We start from the raw sequence: 15,090 nt of genomic DNA, 5'->3' as shown, positions 1-15,090 counted from the left end.
AGAGCTGGCTTTCTGTAGAAGCCCTGTGCAGACTGGGTGCCTTGTTTCTGAAACAGGAAGATTTGCATTTGTTTCTGTCCTGTTTTGCAGTGTGACATTAGATGCTACACCATTGCCCATTTCCTCAGCTGCTCAACGCAGACTGGATTGGACTATGAGGCAATGGGTTACACAGTGAGAATAAGCCAGTTTTAAAGCAGCATCTGAGACTCTGCAAGTGAAACTACTGCTGAAATGTAAAGCATCACCATCCAAGAGGTGAGCACAATCGATTTTAAGGTGTATTAGTTACTCTCTAGATAACTGATGATGATGAAAGTAACACCGCAGTGTGCAGGCACCAAAATACCTGATGGGACTTCTTTAACGGGTTCTTGTTTTTCCATGTGGTCCACAATTAGAAACATGTTTTATGAAAGTTTCAATTAATTCTGGGGTTCTATCTTAATGAATTTTCCTATTGCCAGTTTCTAGAAGACAGTAGTTTAGTGAACGTCATGTTTCCCAGACCAGAAGCATAGGCTCAGTATTATAACTAAATTTCAGTATGTATAAAGCAAAACCTGTCATTTAGTTGTCAAACTTTGCCAGGGAGGGAGGCAGAGGGCAGATGGACTGTTTGTACTGAAAAAAATCAATGACTCCCTCCTATATTGTGGCAGGTGCATGAAAAACCCACACCTACCTCAAAGATGCTGTAATCCCTACCAATCAATGAATAATTGAAAATAAATCACGTTTTACATAGGTCTAAAGAGCTCTCCATATTACACTAATCCAAGTTAATATAACAGATTAAGAGTGATTTAGCAGTGCTTACGCTTAGTGCTAAAATGGTACGACTCTGCACTAATGAACTTATACAATATTTGATGTCTGAAGCCAAAATTGTATCAGCGCTCCAAATCTGCCATATGAATGTAAAGATTTTAACTGCCACTTAGCAGTACTTGTAAAGTCCAGTGTGTAAAATCCACTTCCAAAATACAGTTTACAACTAATCTTTGGATAGCGAGAAACCTGTTAAAACCAGGTTGAAACAGACTTCTTTAAAGAAAAAACCTACCTATGCAATAACTAATAAAATTTAGGAGTCAATTTTCACTGTATTTTTGTAGCTGCCTGTAAGCCGATTTCCCACATACGATTTTTTGCAGAAGTAATGAAACATTTCTCTAAGAAAATCCACATGGTTTTATTTTGCTCATAGATACACGTCTAGAGTAACACTATCATCACCACTTATATACAAAATTAGGTTAATGCAGCAGGATACCAATGATTTCCTCATCAGGCGATTACGATCGAGCAGACAAACACTGATTCACCACTTCCAGTAAGTGAGAGTTCTCCAAAGCAGCTGCTACCCGTTCTTTATCAGCAAGCTGTTTATTAACTGTAGACAAAAACATGAGAAAACAGTCAAAACACTGGCAGACAATGTCTTTTTTAAAGCAATCTGCATCAAGACACGTAACCACACGTTACGAGTACTGCACAGCTGCAGTCTAAAGTCAAAGCTAACACATTATGGCAAGTTAATCGCAAGCGGAAACAGCTTCAGCGGCGGGGAGCTACGCACGAGTAGGTGTAACATAACAAGAAATTTCACCCCAGGCAAATCAGTGACTAGCTGAAAATACAGGCTGCCTGAGGAGATGTTTTAAGTACAGTACAGAACATACCCAAGTGTCATTATTACACATTCCTGTTCTGTAACATCCCTCAGAAGCTGATGCATGTCCCCTGTACTAAACAGCTGCAGGTGGGGGTGTCTCTCTCCAATTTTCAAACTTTAAAAATAAAGATCACACACCAGAGCACTGAAAACCTTACCTGCATGCTCGGAGGCGTGTGTTCCTGGTGTTATATGAACATCCAGCTTAAAGCATCACAAAGAAAAAGGAGACGAGTCAAGAAAACATTGGAAGCTCAAGTTCAAACTACTTAATAAGACAATAACAAAAAGACAGGGGAAAAGGACATTCATGCCAATGCCAGTTACTGTGGATAGTAGAATAAACCAAAATCTAAAACAAGACTATTCTGCATTCCCATCCAGTTAATCCCCTTCAGGCAGGGGCGTGAGGCACCAACCTTTCCTCCTCCTGTGCTGCAGAGTGCTGCAGGTAACTGCCCTCTCTAGCCCACTCACCCTGGCACAACAGCACAGAACTGGAATTGTGCAGTGATATTTCAGTCCACTGCCCTCTCTGGTTCCTGGAATGCTTCCCCCACCCATAATATGAAATATTTTTCAGTCTAAGTTAGTTAGCTGTACTTCCCCCCGCCTTTTCTTCTTTCTTTTCAAACGCCCCCCTACTTTGCTTTCTGGAGTGATATGATTACTCACCTTAAACCTCTCTGGCAGCGATCGGATCAATTTTACCTTTATGGAGAGGCCGATGAGCGTGGCCATGCTGCAGTGAGGAATGGTAGGAGTGAACTCCACTGCCACCGTGCTCTCTGCATCATTCACCTGTTGAAAACCAAACACTCTCCATGCACAAACCTCACTGCCTTTACCTCAGTAATAGCATGTTATACGGAATGACACTTGGGGCGGTGCTTTCCTGCTTATAGTTTTCTTCACTGACATTTTAAATACTATGTTTAGCTGCACTGGACTACTAGTCTACTGTTCCAAATGCTCCTGTGGGAAATTATTTGTTTCTTTTGTCAAATTATGTAAAAAAACTTGCAAACTTAAAGAAACCAGGGTGACAGAATGTAATGGTGACCTATTTTGCTCTGTACACTCCTACGACTGTTAATTTACTGCTAGTAAACCTCTCTAAGTTTTAGAAACAAATAACCCATAGAATCACAGAATGGCTTCTATTGGAAGGGACCACAAAGCCCACCCAGTTGCACACCCCTGCAGTGAGCAGCGACAGCTTCAACAGACCAGGTTGCTCACATCCTTGTCCAACCTGACCTAGAATGTTTCCAAGGATAGGGCTTCTACCACCACTCTGGACAACCTGTGCCAGTGTTTTGCCATCCTTCGCATAAAAAAATTCTTCTTAAAATCCAGTCTAAATCTCCCCTCTTTCAGTTTAAAACCATTCTCCCTTGTCTTAAGGCAACAGGCTCTGCTAAGACGTTTTTCCCATCTTTCTTTTAAGCTCCCTTTCAGTACTGGAAGCTGCTCTAAGGTTTTTATGGAACCTTCTCTTCTCCAGGCTGAAGAACCCAAACTCCCTCAGTCTCTTTTCATGGCAGAGGCATTCCAGGCTTTGATAATTTGATTTAGACTAGACATAGGGAAGAATTTCTTCACCACGAGAGTGGGGAGGCCCAGGTTGCCCAGGGGCTGCGGCTGCCCCATCCCTGGAGGGGTTCCAGGCCAGGCTGGATGGGCCTTGGGCAGCCTGAGCCAGTGGGAGGTGTCCCTGCCCGTGTTAGGGGGATTGGAACTGGATGATCTTTAAGGTCCCTTCCAACCCAAACTATTCTATGATTCTAACAAAAAGACAGGGGAAAAGGACATTCGCGCCAATGCCAGCGCATTGGACTCTGGACTCACTCCCCCAGCTCCGTGTCCCTCCCGAGGCTCCAGAAGTTCCAGGTGGGTCTCTCAGAGCGGAGCAGTGAGCAGAACCTCTCGCTCCCCTCTGCTCCCCCAGCCCAGGCTGTGGATGGCCCTGGGCCTCCCGCCCAGCTGCCCCAAGCCCCGCGGCGGCCTCACCTTCACCCGCACCTGCTCCACCACGTTCAGCTCCTCCAGGGTCAGGGGGTGCTCGGGGTCGTTGATGGAGCGGATGAGATGTTGCTGGGTTAAGGAAAGCGGCGCGGAGGCCGCCCCGCCCGCCCCCCGCCCAGCACCGCCCCGGCAGGATATCGAAGATCTCCCGGTCGTCGATGGTGTCCGCCAGGTCGTCGTCCTCCTCCCGCGCCGTCACGGGCCGCTCTCCCGACCGCCGGTACACCAGGGGGTTGGCATTCTCCAGCGGCACCCCGCCGCCAGCGCCCACCATGGCGCCTCACCACGGCCCGGAAGCGGCCCGGACCCCGTTCAGCGGCGCACCGGGCGGCCCGTTCGGCTCGGGCTCGGCTCCGCTCGGCTCCCTTCGGCTCCGCTCGGCTCCCTTCGGCTTCGCTCGGCTCCTTTCGGCTCCGCTCGGCTCCTTTCGGCTCCGCTCGGCTCCTTTCGGCTCCGCTCGGCTCCTTTCGTCTTCCTTCGGCCTCGCTCGTCTCCCTCGAAATGGCGGGAGCGCTCTCTTGTGGGGAAGGTGCGGAACTGGCTTGGGAAGCGGAGTGCCGGCGGGTCGGAGGAGGGAGCCCTGAGGGGAGCTTTGAGGGGAGCCCTGTGGGGAGCCCTGTGCTGTGCAGGGTGGGAGATTAAAGAGCGTGTGAATTGCAGAACGATCCTGAGGAAAATTACTCAGCGTCTGTGAGGCCGCACCTCAAATCCTGTGTTCACTTTTGGGCCCCTCACTACAAGAAAGACATGGAGGGGCTGGAACGCATCCGGAGAAGCATTTTACCTCTCATTTGCAACCCTCTTTTCTTAAAAAGCCAGTGGCTGACAAACTTGTTTCCTAGACTGGATGGACTTGCGTGATATACAACCCGCGCTGGAGAAGTTGGCTTCGCAGGCTTCAGAGTATCCATGCGGGAGGTGAATTGAGCAAAAGCCTGAAGCGGGTGCTTTGCAGCGGGATGCTGATGAGGCCGTTCAGCCAGGAGATGCAAAAGGAGTCAAAGATGGAAGGCAAAGACCCATTATGTAGAGGACGTTTGCCGGCTGAAGACTGGGAGTTGGTGGAGCAGTCTGGGCTTGTAGCCCCAGCTATGAAGAAGGCTTCGAGAGCGATCTGTTTAGGACAGGTCGTTCACCCAAGGAATGTTGTGCTTCTACAAATTGCAACAATTATTAGGGGTTTTTTCCAGCCAGCAGGTGAAAACTGTTTGTTGGGTTGCCGGCCTATGCCTGCTGTGCAAAGCTATTTTACGGAGGAGCGGTCATGGCCCTTTCCTACTTATTTTTGAGGGAAGTACGTGCCCTATAAGGTGGTGGTAAATAGACCTTGCTTTCCAACATCCACTGAGGCTGCTTCTAGAGAAGGAGCTGTAATCAGACTCTCAGCTTTAATCTCCTCTTTAATTATGAAAAATGCAGGAGGCCTATTTTCATTCAAGAGGGAATAAAGAACGAATCTGAAACCTGCAGGTCAGTCCCTGCAGGAAAGCACACGTGGTGTCAACTATGGTACAGATGTGCTAGCCCTGATTAAAACTTATCAAGAATTAACTATTTTGATGTGGTTGGTTTTTTAGTTTTCTTTTTGTAATTATTACTTCCTAGCAATTTTTAATCTGCAACCTTGTTTTTTGTTGAGGTTTTTTGTGTTGGTTTGGGGGTTGTTTTTACAAGAATTTAAGTGTTGACAGCTCTGGAACCTCTTCAGAGTGTCACTGTTTTTCCTGGTTGTAGGATTAAGAGATTAACTATGAGTAGACCTTTTGTTGTTGTTCGCAGGTGGTGTTGGGTCATTTTCAGATCATCCATTCTCAGAATCAAGCAATGGTTAAGTGCCATACACTAAGGGGTTGTATTTCTACTCTGTATCAAGTACAGCTCTGAAAGTGCTTAATGCAGTGCATGTTCAACATGGAATTTAGCTGCACTCCCTAGTCACACTGCCCTCAGCAGGGAGGGACCTTTGTACCCTTTGACCTCTTCCGCATAAAGTTAGAGAATAATCTAGAGTCCGAAGAGGTGGAAAAAATGTCTCCTCAAAGCCAGATTTCTTTGCTTTGCATCTTATTTTCTAGTTTAGCATTCATCCCTTCTGGAGCAGAAGGTGAGATGCAAGATTTCTTATTATTATTGCTGTTGAGGAAGTGGCTGCACTCACGAGTTACACTGTAGTGATTTTCAAAGGCAGTGCATTTCTTAGACTTCTGTTAGCAATCTGCGAAAGTATTCTAGTAAGTTTGAAGTAAAAACTCCTGGGTTTGCGGGATTAAATGATTTCTGATACGATTTTATGAAAATAAAACTTTTATGTCTTTCCTAAAATGTAGAATGGCAAAGTATTTCCAAACTATCTAAACAAAATTTTTTTTAAGATCATATTGAATGATAAATCTAGAAAATGTTAATGATTTTGACAGTTGCTATTGTCTCTGAAATTTGTTTTTAAGCTTTACACACAGTGAGTGAACTATGTCTCACCTGGCTTATGTTGTCATTGGCAGAGACAGCTGCGGCAGTGTTAGGCAGGGAGTGTCTGTCTTTGCACAAAAGCAAAATAAAAATTGAACAGAATTGAAAGGAAGAGGCTGAAATCTTTGAAATTAAACTGTCAGTCAAAAAATGCTTCATTGGAAAGTCTATTTGATAATTAGAAAGATGCAATTTAAATTGCCTTTTTTATCTTATGTGTTACTTAGGATGGAACAATGCTGAGCCAGAAGTGACTATCGCACTTGGACGGCTCAAAGGGAGACAGACACATGTGAAGGGGACAGACAGACTTGTAAATGCTTTCCTTGGGATTCCTTTTGCAAAACCACCTCTTGGACCCTTGAGGTTTTCCCCACCTGAACCACCTGAACCCTGGAATGATCTGAGAGATGCAACTTCTTACCCACCGATGTGAGAGCTATTCAGTTCTTTGTATATAGGGTCTGGTTTTGTTTGTCAATGTGTTGTGTTTATTAGGTTACAGAGGTCTGTTTTTTGAAAGGAATTTGTGTCAACTGAGAGTGAATATGTTGGAAGTTCATAAGGCTTGTGGGACTGGGAAGCACAAAGAATTCCTGGGAAATTCCTGTCTTTGGAAATCTTGTTCTCCCATTATACTGTGCTGAAATAATTCAGCTTTTTAAGTACAGGTGTGGAGCTGTGCTTTTACAGATTGCACCTCTAAATGTATGCAAGTAACACCAAGTTCTCTGTGGGGCAAAAGAAAGTGTGTTTTCTCTGTCATTGTTAACGCTATTGCAGTTCTGTTCTAATAGTCACTTTCATTTCTTTTGTGAAGATGCCCTCAAGATCTGTCCCTGTTGAAAACAGCTGAAAGAAACTTTAAAGAAAAACACCTTTCATTCCGCACTTCTGAAGACTGTTTGTATCTAAATGTTTACAGCCCTGCTGGTTCAGACAAAAAGGACAAGCTACCGGTATGTAAACCCATTGTACAAACGTGTCATACAAAGTTTGCACCTAGTGATAGCTCCTAAGTCACTTAATTTGAAAAATGTGATGCTGTATTAGCATGAGTAATAATTTTATAAACTTTAAAACCCACCAATCTGAAATTCAGCTTCCATTGAATTCTGATCATTTGGAATTCCTAATTCTCTGATACTGTCTTCCTTTTTCGAAAGAAATCTACCAAGCAATGTATGAAAGTGTGTGTCACCCTTTTTTCTCCAAGGTGATGGTGTGGATCCATGGAGGCAATTTTATATTTGGTGGTGCTTCTAGGTATGATGGTTCTGCACTATCAGCCTACGAGAACATTGTGGTAGTAATAATTCAGTACAGACTTGGACTCCTTGGATTCTTCAAGTAAGATGACCTTTTTCATTTTTTAATGTACTTTCTACCACTTTTAAAGCACGGGAGGTTTTGTTTTCTAAATCAGCTGAACTTCTATACCAGTTTCCTCCTGTTACAGTGGTTTAAATGTACGTAGTTCACTGCCACCAGGACTTACAAACATTAAGAAGTGTCTGTGAATTCCATTTGCATTGTCATTTGATCGTAGCCACCTATCAAATCATAGTTGGGCTTATTTGGTTTTGGATAGGATGTTTGTTCTTGCCATTACTTCCATTCGTTGATGCGTAAAGGCAAGAAACTCACCTGTGCGGGTAGACAAACTGTGGAGGCAAATAAAGTCGGTGGGGCTGGGATCTGACTGTGAAGGGCTTTAGGTCAGCAGGCCGGGCAGATCTTTCCTTGGCCAAATGTGACATTTTGCACAAAATGCAAGTTGCTGAAGTTTATTTCATTCTGGTGTTAATATCCCTGAGAGGTTGGCTTATACTGCTTTTCTTTCAGTACTGGTGATGAACACGCTCGTGGGAACTGGGCATTTTTGGACCAAATAGCAGCTCTTCGGTGGATCCAAGAGAACATTGAACACTTTGGCGGCGATCCAGGATCTGTTACTCTCTTTGGCATATCTGCAGGATCTTGCTGTGTTTTTGCACATGTAGGCATGCAGTAGATACATTAAAAAGCAAAGTCTTGGACCAAAAAAAAAAATCCTCAAAAACTCAATTAGCATCACATTTAACTCAAACATTCAATTAATGTAATATTTCCTACTTAATCTGATTTTTGAAAGTCAGATTAATGGCACATTGTGCTAAGTCCAGATGCTTACCCTGTCACTCCATAAAAATGTATGATTCCCCACTGAATTGAGCAGTCTGGTCAAGCATAAAGGTGTGAGATGAGGACCTTAATGTAGAATAAATACTTTCTGTTCTCTTCTTGTCAGGTTTTATCTCCTCTGTCTAAGGGTCTCTTTCATAGAGCAATATCAGAGAGTGGAATTCTAATCCCCCCTGATAAAGATTTACATCTTTCAACAGACCTTAAGGTAGGCTCTTTCTTCTTTTTTTTTTCCTTCACATTAAAGCCTTTATAACCTAAAATAGGATAGTTATTATATCTGATAATTTCATTAAAAGAGAAAAAGGGAAAAATCTGATCACATATTATGCAACATAGTTGATCAACTTTGTTCTTATGGCATAGCTGCAAATATATAAATTACCACTAAGTAAATTTTCATTCACAGTCTTATTTTCAATCTCATTCGGTGTTGGAAATGAATTATACAGTTATGTGATTATAATATCTGTGGGTAGAGTCAGGTATTTTCAGTTATACAGATGCCAAGGTAGGCTTATGTCCATCTTCACATACACTGTAACTTACACAGTAACCACGTCAGTCTCACCTATATCAGCCCTTAAATAAAACTACTAACAGTACTGTGTGTAATAATTTTCTGCTTATAAATTCCTTGAAGACCACCTCATACCTAACAGTTCTTACCTTTGTTAATTATTTTCAGAAAATTGCAAGTGTGTTTAAGTGTGAGGCAAGCAGTTCGCTCTCCCTGATAAACTGCCTAAGGAAGCAGGAAGCAAACGACATTGTCTTTAACAGTAGGGTAGGTGAGACTTTACTTTGTAACAGATATTTTTAATGGCACCCTTGCAAAACTTTAACTCAGCCCTGAACGGAATTCTTTGTTGGCCTGTTCCAAAGCCTATTTTTCTTAAGTTTTGTCAAAATACCCCTAAATATTGAAATAATTTCACATAATTTCTCTTGTGAGCAAGGCTGAGTATACACTTTTTAATGTCAGTGAGAAGCATCTCAAGATCAGGAAACCCTTACGTTACTTCATACCATGACTTGACCCAGCGAGCATTTTATATCCTCATGCAAAACTGTAAAATTATGTTTCAGTCACTGTAGATACTCTGATGCCTTAAAGCCCTTTTTTGCACTTGGAACATTAAATGTGGACCTTTTTATTATGTGATTTGTAGGAAAAAAGGAAAAGATTATTGACAACTAATTTGATCTTTGTTTCTCCTCCTTCAGGGAATCCCATTTCTACCCTTAGTTTTGGATGGAGTATTTCTTCCTAAGACACCTGAAGAGATACTGTCGGGAAAAGAATTCAACACAGTCCCGCTTATGATAGGAGTCACCAACAATGAGTTTGGCTGGAATATTCGATCTGTAATTTAATGGCTATTCCTCATTTTTTTGAATGTTCGTACAGAGAGAGAAGAATGTAACACTCATAGGTTTATTACTGAAAGAAAAAGAAACCAAATCCTTTCCGCTGCAACACACAGATGTTACACACACAGTGTTCAGGGTTGATACCAAGAATATTTAAACTGTGATGCTGATCACCTTAAACAGGTTACCCTGTATTTCACTATGAACTCTGGTTGCGGGTTATAATGTTGCCCTCGTGTTCCTTTTTAGCGTGCAGAAAGACTGAAGATCTCAGCTGGGGACAGAGTATGGAGATGATGCAGGGGTCCAACCCTCAGTGCATAAATCCTTTCTTATATGAATTCCATGGGAAACTCCAAAAATTGAGCGGTTGCTATACAGTGCACAAAGCTGCAGGCAGTAGATTGTGCCCCTTCTCTTCCTTGTCCTCTCTTCTTCATTTCCTAAGCATTCACATTCATCTATGTAGTACAAAGCATTTGTTCTGTATGTGCATAAAAGCTGTGTGTGCTGATGCTGTGTCAAAGAAGAAGAATGTAAAGTGAAATCTGTTCTATTCATTCTCCAGACAGAATGGTTGTTTTATGTAATGCTCTAGGAGAGCATTGCCTTCTCTTTACTTGGAAGGGTTCAAACAACTGGACAAGAGACAGAGAGGCTGCCAGTGACTTTTAAGAGCTCCCCTACCAGAGAGAGGAGAAGCCTTTTTGATACAATTCTGCCCTAATGCTTTCTAGTCTTAGAAGTTTCTTAGCAATGTATATTGATTTAAGGGTAAATTGCTTAGTATGAGTGGTTTATGTAGAAACCTTCACCAAGGAAACGTGCACTGCTGTAAACACAAGCTTTTCAGGACAGTTGCTGCATCATTCTGCATCTTTGCATGTGATGTGATACTTGGAAAATAAACACCAATAGTAAGAATAAAGTGGAATAACGTAGTTCCAGTGTTAAAAAATACCAGAGAAGTTGAATGGCACTAATAACATTCTTTTTTTTCCTGTGCAGACATCACAAATACCAGGTTTGAAGGAAGTGGGAGATAGAAAATCGATCATTTCAACTGTAGAGATTTTTCTGCCGATGATAGTAAGTACTCTTGCACTAACGTAATTTAAGCAGTAGAATTTCTTTTTAGTGCATATAACAGATTTCAGAAGTTTGATGTTCTCTAATATTCTGCCTGAATCATAGTGTTACGAGGACTTGAGACCATATTATGCTTTGCGAAGAGCCCTGGCAAAGCCGACAGGACTACAGTGTATGCAATTACACAGAAATAGGATTGAGTCAGGCCTGGAGTTTGGGGAAATATCTTTTTCCTTCTAGACTTCAGAACAAACAATCTTACCTTATTGCATTTGTATGTAGGATTACTTTAACAGTATCCCTAATCCTAGGAGTCTGGTGGCTAATCTCTTCCTTAGGGGTTTCAAGGCAAGATTTTTCAATATGCTTACTTTAAATGTAGCTTTTCAAGTAGTTACTTTGCACTTCTACTTTCAAAATGTATCTTTCAAGCAGAAAATTCGGACAGTAAAAACATAAGCTGTGTTTGGAGACCTCATTGGTCTTGCCCTGCAGTCTAATAGTCCATAAATCTTTCAAGGGTCTGGAGAATTTACTTTTATTATCCCATCTCTTTTCTTATGAACTGAACAGAAGCCAAAGTTATTATCGGGAGAAGCTGCTGGATCTATGTTGCTTCCTCTAGAGTTTTAACCCACATTAATCTGTTGCAAATTCTACCCTGGGTGGCTTTTAGGTTTGATTTTTTTTTTTTTTTGGCATTTGGTTTCCCCCCTACCAGAAAAAAGTCTGAATAGGTTGTATTTGTCATCATTTTTTCCTATCAACATGGGTGCTACCCTGGACCTTTGTGCCTCTTTGTGTCAGTTTAAAAGGTGATATCTTTAGCTGCTAATTCATTGTGATAATTTTTCTGTTTGTTTTTTGTTTCCCCTTTTTCTCTGAGGATGTACCGCCAGAGTTTCTGCCTATGATAGTGGATGAATATCTAGGAGACACAGATGATCCTGCTGAGCTACGGGATCGATTTTTGGACTTGCTTGGCGATGTAGCAATTGTGATGCCATCCATTAAAGCACTGAATTATCACAGGGGTGAGCTAATGAACACCAGCAGGACATTCAAACCTCTTGCTACATCCTGGATCAAATGACACAAATCCTGTCATGTGTAGGCAGCCCTTGAGTTTCCCACAGGGAACTTGATGAGGGTGCAAAGTAATACAGGTCTGCAGGATTGTGTGAAGCAAGTGCATGTACTCCTTTATCTTTGTACTAGTGTCTTGCACTTCTGTTCACAGTCACAATCTATTGAGAGCAGAGCATGATAACACAGGTAAATGTTTGCCAAGTGAAGTATACAGGATTAAAAATTAAACATATTAAAACAAGCTGGAACTTGTCCTTTTGCCCACTGCTACCTGAGAAGTCAGCAGTTCTTTAGTCTGGAGATTTTCTGATATTTAAGTGTAGACAAGCCAGACCAAAATACCCAGAACTGGAAAATAATTTGGTGTTATTTTGTTTTCTTGAAGTAAATCCTTTTTTTTTTTTTTTAAGTGCTGTGAATTGTTAATTTTGAAATAAAAATACGTATTTGAATGTAACATTACATTAAAAATGTGCCGGTATAAAGCTCTGGGCACATCTAAAGTAATATTTTAGACAGCTGATGTCAGCTATAATTTATGCATCTTTTCTTTATCTGTCTAAATGCTTTAGAGTCTGGAGCTCCTGCCTACTTCTTTGAGTTTCAGCATCGGCCCACTTCATACTGGGATAGTAAACCAGAGTATGTGAAAGCTGATCATGGAGATGAAGTTGGCTTTGTCTTTGGAGGACCATATCTGGCCGGTGATATTCAGCTACGTAGTAAGGAGCAGAACATTCAATATTCTCTTATAAATTACTCTCATAACACTGGCATTATTTTATTCAGTAGCGTTCTCTCCATTTTAATCAGGCAAAAGGGCATATGTTAACAGTGAAACCGAAGTATAACCCATTCTCCTGTTAGAATTTGTTTAATTTACTGTTTTCCCCATTCTTGATCGTATATGGATTTCTAGTTCTAAAACACAGTGAGTTACTTACATTGTCAACGATTTAGCAAATAGATTTCCTGGAAAACATCACCATCTTTTCCTGAGGAATTTAGCCATTTTTTCTCCTTTCCAGGAAATCCCCCAGCCTGTCGGGCTCTAGAGAATGGGGGGCTGGGTCACTTTTGCAGATCGTTTTCCAGTTGTGTTGGTTAGACCAAGGCTTAGAACTCCAGAGTGTTTCATTTTCTGCATGAAGATCTAATGGTTAGGTTAAATACTGTTTCCTTCAGGCAGAACCCTACGTTGCTACAGTCCAAATGATGTGTCGGTCATTGAAGTATGAGATACAAGGTGCCACATCCTCAGGAATGTTATGAATCTAGCAATTGGCTTTAATGCGTATGCCTAAAACAATGATTTACTTTTCCATGGAACAAATTAGTACCAATTCTTATTTTGACAAAGAAAACAGAAATTCTACTTATTTAAGTGAATTCACCACTTTTAATGCTTTTATTTTTGTCATTTGCACAGTAGCTCATAGTCTGCTTCAAAGCCTCCATAAATGAAAGTGCTTCCTTTCACTCCATTGAACTTTGGAGCAATCCAGCTATGTTGTAAAAACATTCATTAATCTGTTACTAGAACCCTTTGATTTTGATTATAAACATAAGTAAATGAATACAATATTATACTTATGTTATCCTACACTAGAAACCATTGTGCAGTTGTTTTTCTCTTTACCTGAATTTACTGAGAGCATTAAAATAACAAGTACTTTTTCTTGATGTATTGAGATGCGTTTATAATTAATAACATTCTGCAACCAAAATTATTTTAACCTACCTGATATAGTGGGCATATGTGTAACTGTTTTTAAATGAATTTCATGCCTCTTGAAGTGTTGAGGCATGGAATGATGTCGTCTTGTATCAGAACGAAGAAATCTTTGCCTAGCCATACTCTGAATAACACGGATAGTATCAGTCCTGTCAAGCTAGGATGTGATCTATGAAACTAAAGCACGTGGCCCATTCCTTCAGTTGCAATGGGACTCAGCAGACACGAGTTCTTTTTTTTTACTTCTGTTTTCCCAAAAAGCTACAGGCAAATCGCCTCATTTCCTTATTCCTCAGTTCCTGGATCTGTAGAATAAGGATGCTTACGCTAATCTCATTCATAAAGAGTGCTGCAATCATCTCTTGATGACTGCTGATTTACTAGCATATTGCAAGTGTGTTGCCACTATTGTATTCAGTAAGTTGTTACAACACATTCACAAACTGAAATGCTGCTTCTGTAGTAGCAAAGTTTTGATTTCTGCTACCTGTTGTAATTATTTTGTATTTTGTCTCTCAGGTGAAGTTACAGAGGAAGAAAAGAACCTTAGTAGAACTCTGATGAAGTACTGGGCTAACTTTGCTCGAAATGGGTAAGAATCACGAGATTCATTACGCCTCATATTGGTTTGTTCTGACTCCAAAGTGAATGAGCTGTTTTGTTGCTTCTGATTGAATTCCCTGCAGTTGCTGAAAGGGCATTCACTCTTTCTTTCTTACCATTTACAGAAATCCCAATGGGGAAGGTTTGGTTGACTGGCCTTCTTATAACCAAAATGAAGAATACTTACAGATAAACCTCAAACAGAAGAAAGCCAGGAAGTTGAAAGAAAAGAAGGTAGACTTCTGGAGAAAGCTGATGTTTGAAAAGGCAAATAAGAAAAGAACGGAAACCAAGAAGGTTAATTTAGAGTTATAATTTACCGTCTAAACATGCACACAATAGACAAACCCTTAGGATAGTAAAAGAAATTGAAAAGACTTTGAGGATAAAATAAGGTTTCCCTTCTTTTCACCTTTTTGTCACGATTATCATACTTGCAATTAGGCACTGTAATAATTCCAACTGATCTCTTTTTCCTTTGTGATCCTTTACATCTTCATGGGTTCATGTCTGCAACAGAAGCCTCACTTATTGATTATAGGTACCAGATTTCCCCACTGCTCAGGTCAGAATATAGCAGCAAACATTGTTTTAATACTGTGAAATAAATAAAGTCTCCATCTGGAAGTAAAACTGCCTTTTGCTGTCAAGTGTATCAGTGGTGGTGCAGTTCTGGTCTGATTTAGATACAGAAAAAATATAATAAAAAGTGAATGCTTTGTGTGGTACATGATCAGTAACGGTAGTGATGGAATTAAGACTTCTGTCAAATGTTAGAAAAGAGAAAAACAGTCTCCACTACCCACACTTTTTTTTTTTCTTCTTTTCAACTTAGCAATAA

At 41.1% G+C, this 15,090-nt stretch overlaps 2 protein-coding genes across 4 annotated transcripts; one reads left to right on the top strand and one right to left on the bottom strand.

Annotated features, from left to right (window-relative positions):
* Window positions 1-1,161: 1,161 nt before the first annotated feature.
* On the bottom strand, window positions 1,162-4,093 carry CIAO2B (cytosolic iron-sulfur assembly component 2B). Of its 2 annotated transcripts, none has more exons than XM_054078366.1 (5): window positions 3,845-4,093; window positions 3,704-3,771; window positions 2,354-2,479; window positions 1,837-1,882; window positions 1,162-1,396 (listed from the first exon to the last, which is right to left on the bottom strand). In XM_054078366.1, exons 1-5 carry the CDS (start codon window positions 3,978-3,980, stop codon window positions 1,299-1,301), a joined length of 474 nt encoding a protein of 157 aa, XP_053934341.1. In that variant the 5' UTR covers window positions 3,981-4,093; the 3' UTR covers window positions 1,162-1,298. The 2 variants fall into 2 exon arrangements, with proteins under 2 accessions (XP_053934341.1, XP_053934340.1); XM_054078365.1 differs by having other exon boundaries at window positions 1,165-1,396; window positions 3,692-3,771; window positions 3,845-4,086.
* Window positions 2,522-14,889, top strand: LOC104065442 (carboxylesterase 5A). 2 transcript variants are annotated; one of them, XM_054078364.1, is made up of 13 exons: window positions 2,522-3,571; window positions 6,403-6,607; window positions 6,996-7,134; window positions 7,392-7,525; window positions 8,021-8,174; window positions 8,466-8,567; window positions 9,048-9,146; window positions 9,587-9,727; window positions 10,742-10,822; window positions 11,709-11,856; window positions 12,484-12,633; window positions 14,166-14,238; window positions 14,375-14,889. In XM_054078364.1, exons 1-13 carry the CDS (start codon window positions 3,424-3,426, stop codon window positions 14,562-14,564), a joined length of 1,764 nt encoding a protein of 587 aa, XP_053934339.1. In that variant the 5' UTR covers window positions 2,522-3,423; the 3' UTR covers window positions 14,565-14,889. The 2 variants fall into 2 exon arrangements, with proteins under 2 accessions (XP_053934339.1, XP_009566213.2); XM_009567918.2 differs by lacking the exon at window positions 2,522-3,571 and adding an exon at window positions 5,657-5,810 and having other exon boundaries at window positions 14,375-14,888.
* The last annotated feature ends 201 nt before the right edge of the window (window positions 14,890-15,090 follow it).

This window comes from Cuculus canorus, chromosome 13 (assembly GCF_017976375.1).
Source record: "Cuculus canorus isolate bCucCan1 chromosome 13, bCucCan1.pri, whole genome shotgun sequence".
Classification (NCBI taxonomy): Eukaryota; Metazoa; Chordata; class Aves; order Cuculiformes; family Cuculidae; genus Cuculus; species Cuculus canorus.
This window is presented reverse-complemented; position numbering and strand designations above follow the sequence as displayed.

Coding starts and splice junctions, on each gene's coding strand:
- LOC104065442 (XM_054078364.1), top strand. CDS start 3,424: ATGATCTTTAAGGTCCCTTCCAACCCAAACTATTCTATGATTCTAACA. Junction 3,572..6,402: donor CGAGGCTCCAGAAGTTCCAG/GTGGGTCTCTCA, acceptor TGTGTTACTTAG/GATGGAACAATGCTGAGCCA. Junction 9,728..10,741: donor TTGGCTGGAATATTCGATCT/GTAATTTAATGG, acceptor TTTCCTGTGCAG/ACATCACAAATACCAGGTTT.
- CIAO2B (XM_054078365.1), bottom strand. CDS start 3,980: ATGGTGGGCGCTGGCGGCGGGGTGCCGCTGGAGAATGCCAACCCCCTG. Junction 3,772..3,844: donor CGACGACCGGGAGATCTTCG/ATATCCTGCCGG, acceptor TAACCCAGCAAC/ATCTCATCCGCTCCATCAAC. Junction 1,883..2,353: donor CGCTGCCAGAGAGGTTTAAG/GTGAGTAATCAT, acceptor TGATGCTTTAAG/CTGGATGTTCATATAACACC.